At 38.3% G+C, this 13,696-nt stretch overlaps 1 protein-coding gene across 1 annotated transcript in view; it reads right to left on the bottom strand.

Annotated features, from left to right (window-relative positions):
• The window catches only part of ctnna1 (catenin (cadherin-associated protein), alpha 1), a 268,835-nt gene that overhangs the window by 58,213 nt on the left and 196,926 nt on the right, over positions 1-13,696 (bottom strand). Inside the window, exons 14-15 of the mRNA XM_049475253.1 lie at positions 11,568-11,678; positions 3,031-3,212 (exon numbers count right to left, since the gene is read on the bottom strand). Coding sequence (XP_049331210.1) covers positions 3,031-3,212; positions 11,568-11,678 — 293 coding nt within the window. The remainder of the gene's footprint in view (positions 1-3,030; positions 3,213-11,567; positions 11,679-13,696) is intronic.

The raw sequence follows: 13,696 nt of genomic DNA, 5'->3' as shown, positions 1-13,696 counted from the left end.
AAAAAGTAATGATTAGAACAGAGCTGCAGAAGTAGAATTAGGTAAACTAGCAGTGTTGAGATAAATGTATTATTAAAACTCCAGTGCTGAAATAAATGTTTAGACTAGTGCTGTGGAGAAAAATTATCATCAGAACTCAAATGCTGAGGTAAATGTGCAATTAGAATAGCGGTAAAATTATAGTTTTGTAACTACTGTTTATTTGTAAAGCTACAATGTGTACGAAAATACACATTTCCACTATTTAAGTAAAAAAAAAAAAAAAAAAAAAGGCGTGAGAGAGAGAGAGACAGAGAGAGAGAGAGGTAGAGGTAGAGAGAGATACTCCTTTAGGAGAGCAGATGGCAGAGACTCTCTGGTGAGAAGCCCACGATCTGCTCAGTCATACCTAACCAGAATCCAGCTCTGATTCAGAGGAAAAACGTAAAAACGGAAACGGACTGACCTAAAACCCTCCGTCCGAACCACCCCACCTCTCCACCCCCCAAAACTCCCACATTTAAGAGTAATCACTGCATTCATCAGAACCAACTCCAGCATCTCAGCCCTCACTGCTAACACGAGCTGCCTGCTGCCTTCACAGCTCCCTCCTGTCATCCGCAGCCCTCGTCTCTCCACCGTAGGAGGAACAATGCCACTACAAACCCACAGAGCCTGCTGGAAGAGCTGAGCACTGAGGGGAAGACACTCCAGACAGAGCTGGAGGAGGACACGGATCTCTCGCTCACACTGAAAAAAAAAAATACCCTGCCAACAGAAATCACCCTAAATCTAGCAAATATAGGATATTTTTCAGTTCAGCACCAAATAAACATTATTACAGCTTCCCCTCAATATTCTTTCTGGGTCAATTTTACATTTAATAGCAAATTTTTAATCTAATAGTAAAATATTCACCATTTTACTGATAAAGATTATACAAGATTAAACCACAGCGATAAAAACTAACCAAAATGAGTAGTTTAATATTCTCAGTTACAGTTACAGGAATCAACGATTCTATTTCTGATTCAAGTGAATCTCGCCTCTTCCCCCCTCCCAAACTTTCCTTTAATCCATTAGAGCCCAGACCCATTTCTGAATACTGATACTAAGTTCAAAACTGAACCAGATAAATTCAGTGAGCAGCTCATTCATGTTTTATTTACTGTGGGAACATGATTGAACATATTTTAAGGTTAAAAAAAAGAAATCAGGTCAGAACTAGTTTTATGGAATGTGGACACATTAAAATAGTGTTTAAATTGTTAAAATAGTTGAAACAGAGCTGTAGAAGAAACAAATATACTTTTAAGAGGGTTTTCACACCTGTAGTTGTGAAGGTTTCTATGGTTTGAATCAGTTGATGAGTTTGTTTAGTTGGAGCATTTTCCCTCTGTTTGGTTTGTTTTCACACAGGCATAAACCTAAACGAACCGAAATGTGCACCAAAAAGAACGTGAACAGGCTGTGTCCTCTGATTGGTCAGAGTTGCATGGGAGTAACGTTAAATATAAATATATATGGAATAAGTAATATAGCGAGAAGATTTTGTTTCAACACGTATTATTGTTTTCACACCTGCTCAATCAAACCAAACTAAGGTGAAATAGACCAGATTTTGTTTTAATCGGAACAAAAAATGTGAAAACACCCTTAATTTTATCTCCAGCACTAACCATACAGACCAATGAACACACTCGTTCACACACTGTCCTGTAGTGATGCTCTTAGGATGTTCAGAATGCATCACTTAGAAAAAGGCTTAATGAGTTAAAATGACTGAGAAAGAAACTTTATGCGTCTTTTAAAGGGTTAAAAGACGAGGTACTTTATAACCTAAACAATTTAATTGGGTTAGGATGGTTTAGTGCTGGTTTACCTTCACAGAATGGTAAGGGCAGACGTATGGAGGTTTGGGTGGATGAGGTTTTTTTTTTTCATAATCATACAGTAAGGTCAATAAAATAAGCAGAATACCATATTTTTCACATTATAAGGCACACCAGATTATAAGGCACATTATGCAACACTAGTAAGGAACATGGGGTTTGCCATGTTTCCCTTCTAAGTCAGCAGGTTTGACTGTCAAAAGTCAAAAGAGCACTGGATATGAATCTACACAGACCTCTCTCCTGAACACTGTTGGCTGGAGCATTAGCATTAGTGGCTAACTGCTAGCTGCTAATAAGAGTACCAGTACCAAAGTGTTCCTTTAAACCAGGGCGATATTAGCTAGAGGTTTGTCCTACGTGGTTTGTTTTAACACAGTAAACCCGCAGACCAAGTCTGATATTTTCCCCTCTGAACCGTGAAAGAGCTAACTAGGGCTAAGCGCAATTAGTGGTTAATGCTAATGCTACTCCAGCAGAGCTAGCTGGGGTTAGCAGCAGGCTACAGGCCGATAATACTCACTTCTGAATAGCTAAATAGCTAGGGCTTAGAGGGTAATGCTAATGCTACTCAAGCGCCTTACTGGTAAAGCTGACTGGTAAAATTCATACATAAAGCGCACTGGATTATAAGGTGCACTGACCATTTTTGGGAAAATTAAAGAATATTAAATGTGCCTTACAGTGCGAAAAATACAGTAGTTTATCTAATCCTTATTTTCAACCAAGCAGAAAATGTTTCGCTGCATTTTTTATGCTAAATGTAGTTAAAACCTGTGTGCAGATTCAGTCATATTAATTAGAAACTTCTATACATTATTCAGTAATTATTACTGTGAAATGTGGAATGTATGTAGTTAGTGTGAAACTATACAGTAAGGCTATATACAGGTTTAAGATTCATTAGCATTCATTAGGCTAATCTGTGCTGTGTGAAAAGTTCAGGTTTAAAATGGATCATCCAGGTTCGGCTGTGATGGTTTGACTCATCCAGACATGCAGATCCTGCGAGCCAGAGCACATGGAGATGGTGTGGATGTGATAAAGAGGTGAGAGCTATTCGGAGAGTGCAAGGTGAATTAAGGGAACGAGTGTGTGTGTGTGAGTGTGTGTGTGTGTGTGTGTGTGTGTGTGTGTGTGTGTGTGTTGGTGCTCTAACCTGGTGAAATCGGTCATTTCCATCATGATCATGCACATCTGCTTGGCCAGCACGATGATGTCATTGCCGCTGTCGTCCCACTTGGACACTTCAGCATCCAGTTTGCTCTTCTCTTCCTGGAAACTGGCCACCTGTTCAGCGATCTTGGCCTTCTGCTCCTGGGGCAGCTGAGCCATGATGGCCTGTGGTCACAAACACACACACACACATATATTTATTATACAACAACATTACGACACCGCGTATGAGTGTGTTTCATCTACAGTACAGGCCAAAAGTTTGGACACACCTTCTCTTATTCAATGCGTTTTCTTTATTTTCTATGTACTGTACTATTTGTTTAACCCATAGACTGTATATAGCTGGATGGAGCATCGTCTCTCAAAAAGGAAGTCACCACAGGTTGGACGCCCCCTGCTGTTCGGTTGCAGAAAGCCCCACCCATCCCCATAGGTTTCAATGGCAAAACAGATAACTTTCAATCACGTTTTTTTTCTAATATACTGTAATTCTACCTCCATTATTTAAATGCAGCAGCTAGTGTAACCTCTGCTTATATTGTCAAATTTGTATATCCCCACAGAATTTAAAAACGTTATTCAGCTCTATTCAAAAAAGGTGTGGTTATTGTAAAAGGGCCAATAACAGACCGTCAGCTCCGCTCCACTCTGCAGCCTGTGACCGCGAGGCAGCCCTCAGGGGCGGGGTTATTTAAATGAGTAGGCTGTCTCTCCACAGTCTTTCTCCCTCCTCTGGTCTCTACTGCGCTCTACAGACTCAGGGTTCAGGATCGCCAACATGGAGGAAGATTTTGGCTTCATTTTCACTGAATGAATGGGAACGGAGACACGACGTCCATCTTTTTACAGTCTCTGGTTTAACCCATAAATTTTCATTACTTTTTCTTGACTTTTTCATGTCATCAGGGCATAATGTATAATACATGTACAATAAAACCAAAGATCAACTTAAACTATAGGAATAATAATGAAAATATATATTTCTTTAGGCAATGTTAACATGATCTCCAATAAAATTTGTTTAATCCTGAGAGCTTCAGTGTGTTAGGGCTATATTACTGAACTACGTAACTATGAGCTGATGTATTTGTTAGTTCAAAATAGCACATATTTGTAAATTGAAATTGTAAATTTCCATGACTTTACCAAAACTTTCTGGGAATTTAATTTTTTTTGCTATTTTTTTTTTATTATTAAAAAAGGATTTTCATGGCTGTACGAATCCTGCTCATAAAGCTGACTGAGAAAATACAGAAAAGATGAAAAACCTTTAGTTTATTAAATAATTCCATGTGTTTTTCTTCATAGTTTAGAGGACTTTAGTATTTATCGCCAATGCACAACATTTTAAATAGTGAAAAAACAAAAAAAAAACAAAAAAAAAACAGTTATATCAGTATACTGACACCCTGTTAAGCAATTGGAATTCTGTACCATCTATTTACATTGACTCCAAACCATTTCAGGTGGCCACCTCTTGAAGCTCATTGAGAGAATGATGCCAAGAGTGTGCAAAGCATTAATCAGAGCAAAGGGGGGCTATTTTGAAGAAACTAGAATATAAAACAATATTTCACCTTTATTTGTTAAGTATAAAACTCCACGTGTTCATTCATAGTTTTGATGCTTCAGTGAGAATCTACAATGTAAATAGTCATGAAAATAAAGAAAACACATTGAAAAAGAGAACTGTTGGCCTGTACTGTGCTTGGCTAGTAAAATGATTCAGTCTCCATTTATACATTCACTCTATATATCCCTCTCTCTCTCTCTCTCTCTCTCTCTCTCTCACACACTCCCCATCAGCAATATAGCCTGTACGGAGGAGAGCTCTTCCATTTTGGGAGAGATATGTCTGCGCTATGAAAGAGTTTTACTTTTCTAAACATCGCTACAGGATCACAACCTCTTTGATGGAGCTCGGCAGCGCGGTCTATGATCCAGAACAGCCCTCCCTCACACGCAGAAGCAGAGGTAGGGCTGATGTCTTCTGCTGGCGCTCACATCTTTTATTTTCCTCCGCCGCGGGCACGGCAGAGATCAATAGGAGGGGGCATTTATTTGCAGCCGAATAATAAGCCGTGGAAATGTGTTCATCACTTTTTAAATAAAGCAGAGCCATGAATATGAGAGCCGGACAGCCGGGCCCTTTCCCACTGCTGTCTGACTCCGGCTCTTAATATCGACTTCATTCACGACCGCACAACATTTCTCTCGAGTGCCGGAGCGCTAACACGCCGCTGCTGGCGTTAGCTAAATAAATGACATCTAAACTGGAATGCCCTCGCAGGCTGAATTAGAGGAGTCACTTAAAAAAAAAGAACAGAGGAACACTGGAATCTAAATAATGGCTTGTGAAATCACGCTCTTGTAGACCAAGCACACAGAATTTGACCATCATCTCCAGAACATAAGCACGGCTAGTTATTACTAGGACCATCAAAACCAAATAATAAACGCATGCAGTTAATCTGTAATCTGTGTTTAACCTAAATTTATTATTAGACAAAATTAAATTAAATTAAATAGAGCCTGGTGACATAGTAGCAGTTTCAATTAGCGATGGCATGTTACCATTTTTCAAGCTTTTAAAGTGTGGAATATGGAGCTACACTAGTGTTTATTTTTCCCATTAAATATCTAATCTGCCAGGTGTAAACCACACTACATCATTATTACTGTCTCCTTTCCAAAAATACAGTTAATCACATGCATCATCCATGATTAACAGAATGTACAGAATATTGTTGTGATTAATACAATTATTTTTAAGAAGAGTATGATTACTAATCCATTTGCACTGGATTATAAGATGCACTATCACTGAACTGTCTTTTTTTTCCAGTCTGTTTTCATACATAAGGCACACTGGATTATAAAGTGCACCAGATTAAAATACATTAAATTAAATAAAAGACCGATAAGTCAAAGTACTACTCCCCAAGGAAAATAAAAAAATAAAAAAAAACATTTAATAGAAGAAAGATTCTAGTGAAATTATTCAATTGTAAATAGGTGCACTGACGATTTTTGAGAAAATTAAATTATTTTAAGTGCGTATTATAGTTTAAAAAAATATGCAATATGCACAAAGATTAAATATTTTATACCAAACAAAGAACAGTTTATTTTTAGGAAAATGGGGTGTATGAAATATAGATCAATATAGAATCAATATAGAAAAAGGGGGACACGTTTATTACAACCACAAATTATAAGGTTTAATACCCAGGTTCAGAATTCTCAAATCATAAAATAAGTTAATTAATTATAAACCAGTGTAATAATAATGAAATCATTATCACAATCTCTAATTTCTACCTAAAGAAGCCAATTTTAATGATTTGAAGGTTCTGATCATAGACTGTATATAGCTGGACAGAGCATCGTCTCTCAAAAGTGAAGCCACCACAGGTCGGGCGCCCCCTGCTGTTCGGTTGCAGAAAGCTGTGTAACTCCACCCATCCCCATAGGTTTCAATGGCAAAACAGACAACTTTTAATCACGTTTTTTTCTAATATACTGTAATTCTACCTCCATTATTTAAATGCAACAGCTAGTGTAACCTCTGCTCATATTGTACAATTTTTATATTCTCACAGAATTCGGTTTTTAAAACGTTATTCAGCTCTATTCAAAAAAGGTGTGGTTATGGTAAAAGGGCTGGTTATGGGCGGGACCAATAACAGACCGTCAGCTCCGCTCCGCCCCGCTCTGCAGTCTGTGACCGCGAGGCAGCCCTCAGGGGCGGGGTTATTTAAATGAGTAGGCGGTCTCTCCACAGCCTTTCTCCCTCCTCTGGTTTCTACTGCGCAGACTCTGGTCTCTGAATCGCCAAAATGGCGGAAGATTTTGGCTTCATTTTCATTGAATGAATGGGAACGGAGACACGGCGTCCATCTTTATATACAGTCTATGGTTCTGATTAATCACAGAATTACTGTATATTGTTATTAATTTGATTCTTTTTTAAAATCGATCGACACCACTCGTTTTTATAAACATCAGGGGTGTTCGAGATCAGAGTATGAGGAGGTCAACTGGAAAGGAGTCATAGTGTTTTGGCTATGAGCTCATGTCTCAATACAGGTAACACATTACCACTGACTGTACATCTATACAGTAGTAATCCAACATAGGTTTCTTACCATTAATGGATGGGAATGACGCACTGCACAATCCCAGACAGGCTACAGTCAGTAATTGCACACCTTCAAACATCACCTATATATATATATATATATATATATATATATATATATATAGCTGAGTGTTTCTATCTGCCTACTGAATTAGACTGTACCAGCAGCTTTAGTAAAATGTGTTTCTGCGCACTGTACTTCTGGCACCAGTGAGGCAGAGATCAAGCACTTCAGGTCAGGACTACAGATGACTGACTTGGGCAAACAGAAATGCTCTCCTTTAGGACCAATTGAGAAGAGGAGCAGAGCACAATTTGACTCCACTTCCTCCTTATCTGCGCTACGCAAGTTAGAATTAGCCTGTGAAACGTGTTCAAAGAAAACAGAAGAATCGGCTCTAACAAGATCCCAAAGTACAAATGGGTTCTCCTCAAAACCTGGGTTTTAAGGAGGAGAGACAAAACCATCTGAAACTCCGGATGCACCAAATATATTATATTTGGTGTTTGGACGAATATTTTAAAAGATGAAATAAAATAAACTATTCATTGTTTGGTATATATTAAGTTCTATTTTAGGGTTTCCTTTGAGAGAGGGATAGTGGATTACATTTTATTGGCAGTGTCAGGAAGCCAACAAACGGCAGGTTTAAGTAAATTTTTCTGCTCTACTTACATACAGTTAATAAAGCATTTGTGTTACTAATATCTACTAACTTGTTTGGCTGAGGTAAAACAAAACCATCTGAAACTACAGGTTAAATAAGTTTTGGCAAATGAATACAATAGGAAAGCAATTTTAAAAAAGTTTGGCGTTTGAACGAATATATAAAAAGACTACATATTTTATAAAAGCGCTATATAAATAAAATGTATTATTGTTATTATTATTATTATTATTATTATTATTATTATACCAAACAAGGAATAGTTTATTTTATCAGTGAAAGTCTATTTTCTGGTCTATTTTCACACAAGTTAAATGAGCGCTGGATGTTAATCTACACAGATTTCGCTCCTGAAAACCCATTTGTGCAAGTGAAGTGCTTCTGTTTAATTACAGTAAGCTTAGATTTCCAATATTTTGTCTAAGGGCGAGTTTAAAGTTTCTCCAGCACTAAGGCTGGGTGCAGCAGCATTAGCATTAGCTGCTAAACACAGCGCTTGTGGGTTGTAAACGCTTGCTGTTCTGGTAACTGAGGGCTCTATCAGCTAGGAGTTTGCCGCACATAGCTTGTTTTAACACAGTAAACACGCATACTACAGTCCAATATACTCACCTTTGACTGGTGAAAGAGCTAGAGCTGCGGTTAATGCTAATGCTGCTGCACCCAGCCTTAGTGCTGGAGAAACTTCAATGAAAACTCACCCTTATAACTCTGTACTTCAGTGGAGTGGCTTTACTGCTCCTTAATACCTGACTGGTAGAATTCATACATAAGGAGCACCGGATTATAAAAGGCACACTTACTATTTTTGGGGAAATTAAAGGATTTTAAGTGCAAATTCCTTATAGTGCGAAAAATATGTTAAGTTCTATTTTAGGGTTTCCTCTAACAGAGGAACAGAGGATTACCTATTTAAGTGGCAGCGACAGGCAGTCAAATAAAGGCAGGTTTAAGTTAATTTTTCTGCTTTACTTACATAAAATAAAAGCATTCTTGTTCACTCTAAGCTAGTAAAATCTTGCTTAGCTAAGTTTAATGTATAATTGGAATAGCACAATTAAGGCAAATGTATTGTGCTTTGTTGGTATGTATGTTGGGAAGTAATAAAATAAAAATGACATGTACATACATACAAATTAAATGTATTTAATGCTGAAAAAAAAGGCTAAATTAATGAAGACCTGCGAAACGTGTGCTTCATTTCCTGCCAAATGTTTCATTTTGCTTGGTTTCAGACCAATAAATAAATAAATCAATAAATAGAATGCATCTCTACACAAAATCAACTCTGACAAATGGCTGAGCAGCAGAGTGAACAAATTTCAAAATAAAACAATCAGAAATATGTCCTTACGCTCTATTCATGTCATGAGCCATTTTCATAAGCATTACCAAGGCAACAGAGCAGACTGTGTGGAGAGCAGAACGAGAGAGCAGAACGAGAGATCGAGAGAGGAAGAGAGAGAGCAGAACGAGAGAGCGAGAGAGGAAAAGAGAGACATTTTTCCCTATCTTTTTATGAGCTTGCGGCAACATTAACCCGGGAGAGAAAGACAGGTAGAGAGAGAGCTAAAGAAAGAGAGTGAGAGAGCGAGAGAGAGGGAGAGAGAGAGAGAGAGAGGGAGAATGAGCTTGGCTGATGAGAAATCATTACAGAAGCCCAGTGCTCTGCTCCACACCTCCTTAACTAGTCTCGTCCCCTGACACTGTGTTTAATACCGACTAGCTGTGAGGCTCTGTGAGCCAATCCTGATTCATTTTCTCCTTTATTACTGAACAATAAGCAGGTCTGCACATTTCCCCCTCCGTCAGAATGACAAAAATAAAAAGCCATGATTTCAAACAGCTGGGAAGCAAAATAAAGCGTTTTTTTCTCTGCTTATATAAGATCTGTAGCATTTGACCCATGGGGATTCTGACAAATAAAACCATGACTTAGGCCTCATTTATCCTGCATGACTGAACTCAGGCACAAATGGAAATCTTACCATTTGCATAATGACACATTCTCTGGAGTTATGTCCTGTTTTACATGATCCTGCCACTGATTAGTCATCGACAAAATAATCAGCACTGGATAGCTCATAAAAAAAATAAAAAAAGTCTTAAATAGACAGGGGCATATATATATATATATATATATATATATATATATATATATATATATATATATATATATATATATATATATATATATATATATATATATATATATGCATGCCCCTGTCTATTTATATATATATATATATATATATAGTTTGGACACCTTTTCTAATTCAATGCTTTTCTTTATTTTGTTATTTAATAAATGTTCTATATTGTAGCATGTTAGTCCTCCATCTGACCCAATCCCCTGATCTAAACCTGATGAACTGAGATGGTGATTTGAGGTGATTTAATTGGGATGAGCTGGAGCTTCACAGCGTGAAGGAAAATCAGTAACTATTGTTCAGCACCTCCAGGAACTCCTTCCGTCAAGATGCAGAGAAAACTATTCCAGGTGACTCTCCCTCAAGAAGACACAGATTAAAATTAAAACCAAGAGTGTGCAGATCTGTCCTCAAAGATATATGTGCTACTTAGAATAATCTAAAGTAAAAACATATTCTGGTTTGTTTAACACTTTTTGGTTACAAAATTATTCTATTGAAAAATCAGAATATAAAATCAATAAATAAAAAATCATTCAATTTAAATCTTAACAATATTTCAGAGGTTTTTCAATCTACAAACATATGTTGTTTTGGGCGGAGCATGGAAAGGTTATTTAGGTTTAATCACCCCATGGCCCAGCCCTTGTTCACACCTAAAGATGAAATTAGTTAAAATTGACAAAAAACAAAAATAAATGATGGCCAATATGTTACCACAATTTAATTCTCTTTATAACAAGCATTCTAGTTTGTGTCAGTTGCTAGCTAACTAACTTTCCTGTTCCACCTTGAATGGTGCCACTGACAGCAGAATGTGCAGTGGAACAGGAAGACTAAATATTAGCTATTAAAACAAATTTCGGCTCCCCATCACAGAGGAATTAAGGAATGGCTAATAATAATTAATTTCTGCATCATTTTTCCCCCTTTCTGAAGACATATGTTAAAATACTCCCTTAAGTTTACAAGTTAACCAGCATCTATATAGAATTCTATATTTATATATTTAGTCATACTTAACGTATATCCGTGCAATACCATATGTATATATGTCTGTCTAAAGTTGTTGTGTTATAGTGTGTATTGTGTATACCGTCAAGTTATCTGTATATTCCATCTGTATATTCTTTATTTTATTATTGTTAAATTATTTTTTTTATATTGTTCTCTGCACACTAGTGGGAACCTGCACCCACGTTTTTCACTTTTTTCACACCAAGTTTAAATCTTTATTCTTGAATAGAGTTCATTAGCAGCAGCTAGGTTGCTGAACTTTACTTTCTGTAGTGCTCCACTGCCATAGTTAGCTATATCTGTATCTGGCACTTGTGTAAGTGTTGTCCCAATTCTTAGGGGGAGGATTTCACCCCTACACTCAAAAACAAGGGGTTGTGGTACAAAGACAACAAGAAATGGTATTGGTTCTTAGTCAAGCAACTGTTACTCAGGACAGTGGTGCTTATGTTTATATGTGTTAGACTGTGTTGGTCTATATTAGTGTGTGTGTGTGTGTCACAGTTCAGCTACATCACACTCATGGAGGCGTGTGTCTCACCCGGGCGCTCTGTCCAGCGATGAGTTGGTCATCCTCGGTCTGGACGCTGGTCCTGCTGTGAGCGTCGAAGTTCTCGGTCTCGAAGTCGGAGTCATCCAGTTCCTCTGGAGTCTGAGGACAGAAACGGGGAACGGAGGGAGGGAGGGAGGAAGGGGAGGGGCAGAGGGAGGAGAGACATGTTAGAAAAGCGTCTGAGCCCCATTAAATAACTCCGCTCCTTATGATCTATGAGGAATGCTCAGGTCTCGCCGGCTGGATGGCTAGAGAAGATATATGTCCCCCCCGCCCTCCTTCCCCCCGCTGCTCAGGGTTGGGCAACTGTAAACTCCAAATGAATTTGTAAATCAAACCTAATGTGCTGCCTATGCATTTTAAGTGGGGAGTATGGGAAGTATGAGCTAGTGCGAGAGGCCATACTGGGAATAAAACGTTTCAATCAGACTCCCATCTGTCGCTGGTCTGAGAGCGCGAGAGAGAGAGAGAATAAGACAGAGAGAGACAAAGTGTGAGTAAAAGATTCAGCGCGGAAGGAGTGTGTTTTAGAGACTGTGCAGAAGAGACAGCAAAAAAGACATGGAAAAAAAAAAAGACGATGAGCATTATGCAAGGTATATAAGCGAGAGAGACTGCATAAGCAATAGAGGCGACATTAGCAAGAGAAACTGCGTAAGAGACCAAAAGACTACATAAGCGATAGACTGCATAAGAGACCATAAGACTACAATAGAGGGAAAAACCGACTGTGTAAGCAATCGAGACTACATAAAACGATAGAGACTGCGCAAGAGACATAAGACTTCATAAGTGACAGAGACTTAAAACACGATAGACTGCGCAAGCAATAGACTGTGTAAAAGACCATAAGTCTACATAGGTGATAGAGACTATATAAGCGATAGAGACAGCACAAGAGACCATAAAACTACATAAGTAGCAGGGACCGAATAGGCAACAGAGGCTGCGCAAGAGACCATAAGACTACATAAGATGGAAAGAGTCTGCATAGGTGATGGAGACTACATAAGCGATAGAGACTGCGTAGAAGGCTATAAGACTGCATAGGGGAGAGAGACTGCATAAGTGATGGACTGCGTAAGAGACTATAAGACTACACAAGCGATAGAGACTGCATGAGACTATAAAACTACATAAGCGAGAGAGACTGCATAAGCGATACACTGTGTAAGAGACCATAAGTCTACATAGGTGATAGAGACTATATAAGCGATAGAGACAGCACAAGAGACCATAAAACTACATAAGTAGCAGGGACCGAATAGGCAACAGAGGCTGCGCAAGAGACCATAAGACTACATAAGAGGGAAAGAGAGTCTGCATAGGTGATGCCTAAATTTCCTTCGGGATAAATAAAGTATCTATCTATCTATTTATCTATCTGATCGAGACTACATAAGCGATAGAGACTGAGTAGATGACCATAAGACTGCTTAGGAGAGAGAGACAGCATAAGTGATGGACTGCGTAAGAGACTAAGACTACACAAGCGATAGAGACTGGGTAAGAGACCATAAAACTCAATAAGCGATAGAGACTGCATAAGCGATAGAGACTGCATAAAAGACCATAAGACTACATAGGTGATAGAGACTATATAAGCGATAGAGACAGCATAAGAGACCATAAAACTACATAAGTAGCAGGGACCAAATAGGCAACAGAGGCTGTGCATAAGACCATAAGACTACATAAGAGGGAAAGAGAGTCTGCATAGGTGAGAGAAACTACATAAGCGATTGAGACTGCGTAGAAGACCATAAAACTGCTTAGGAGAGAGAGACAGCATAAGTGATGGACTGCGTAAGAGACTATTAGACTACACAAGTGATAGAGACTGCATGAGACTATAAAACTACATAAGCGAGAGAGACTGCATAAGCGATACACTGTGTAAGAGACCATAAGTCTACATAGGTGATAGAGACTATATAAGTGATAAAGACAGCATAAGAGACCATAAAACTACATAAGTAGCAGGGACCGAATAGGCAACAGAGGCTGCGCAAGAGACCATAAGACTACATAAGAGGGAAAGAGAGTCTGCATAGATGATAGAGACTGCATAAGCGATAGAGACTATATAAGCGATAGAGACTGCAAAAGAGACCATA

This window comes from Astyanax mexicanus, chromosome 2 (genome assembly GCF_023375975.1).
Source record: "Astyanax mexicanus isolate ESR-SI-001 chromosome 2, AstMex3_surface, whole genome shotgun sequence".
NCBI lineage: Eukaryota > Metazoa > Chordata > Actinopteri > Characiformes > Acestrorhamphidae > Astyanax > Astyanax mexicanus.
The sequence above is the reverse complement of the archived record's forward strand: the minus strand, read 5'-3'. Positions and strand labels throughout refer to the sequence as shown.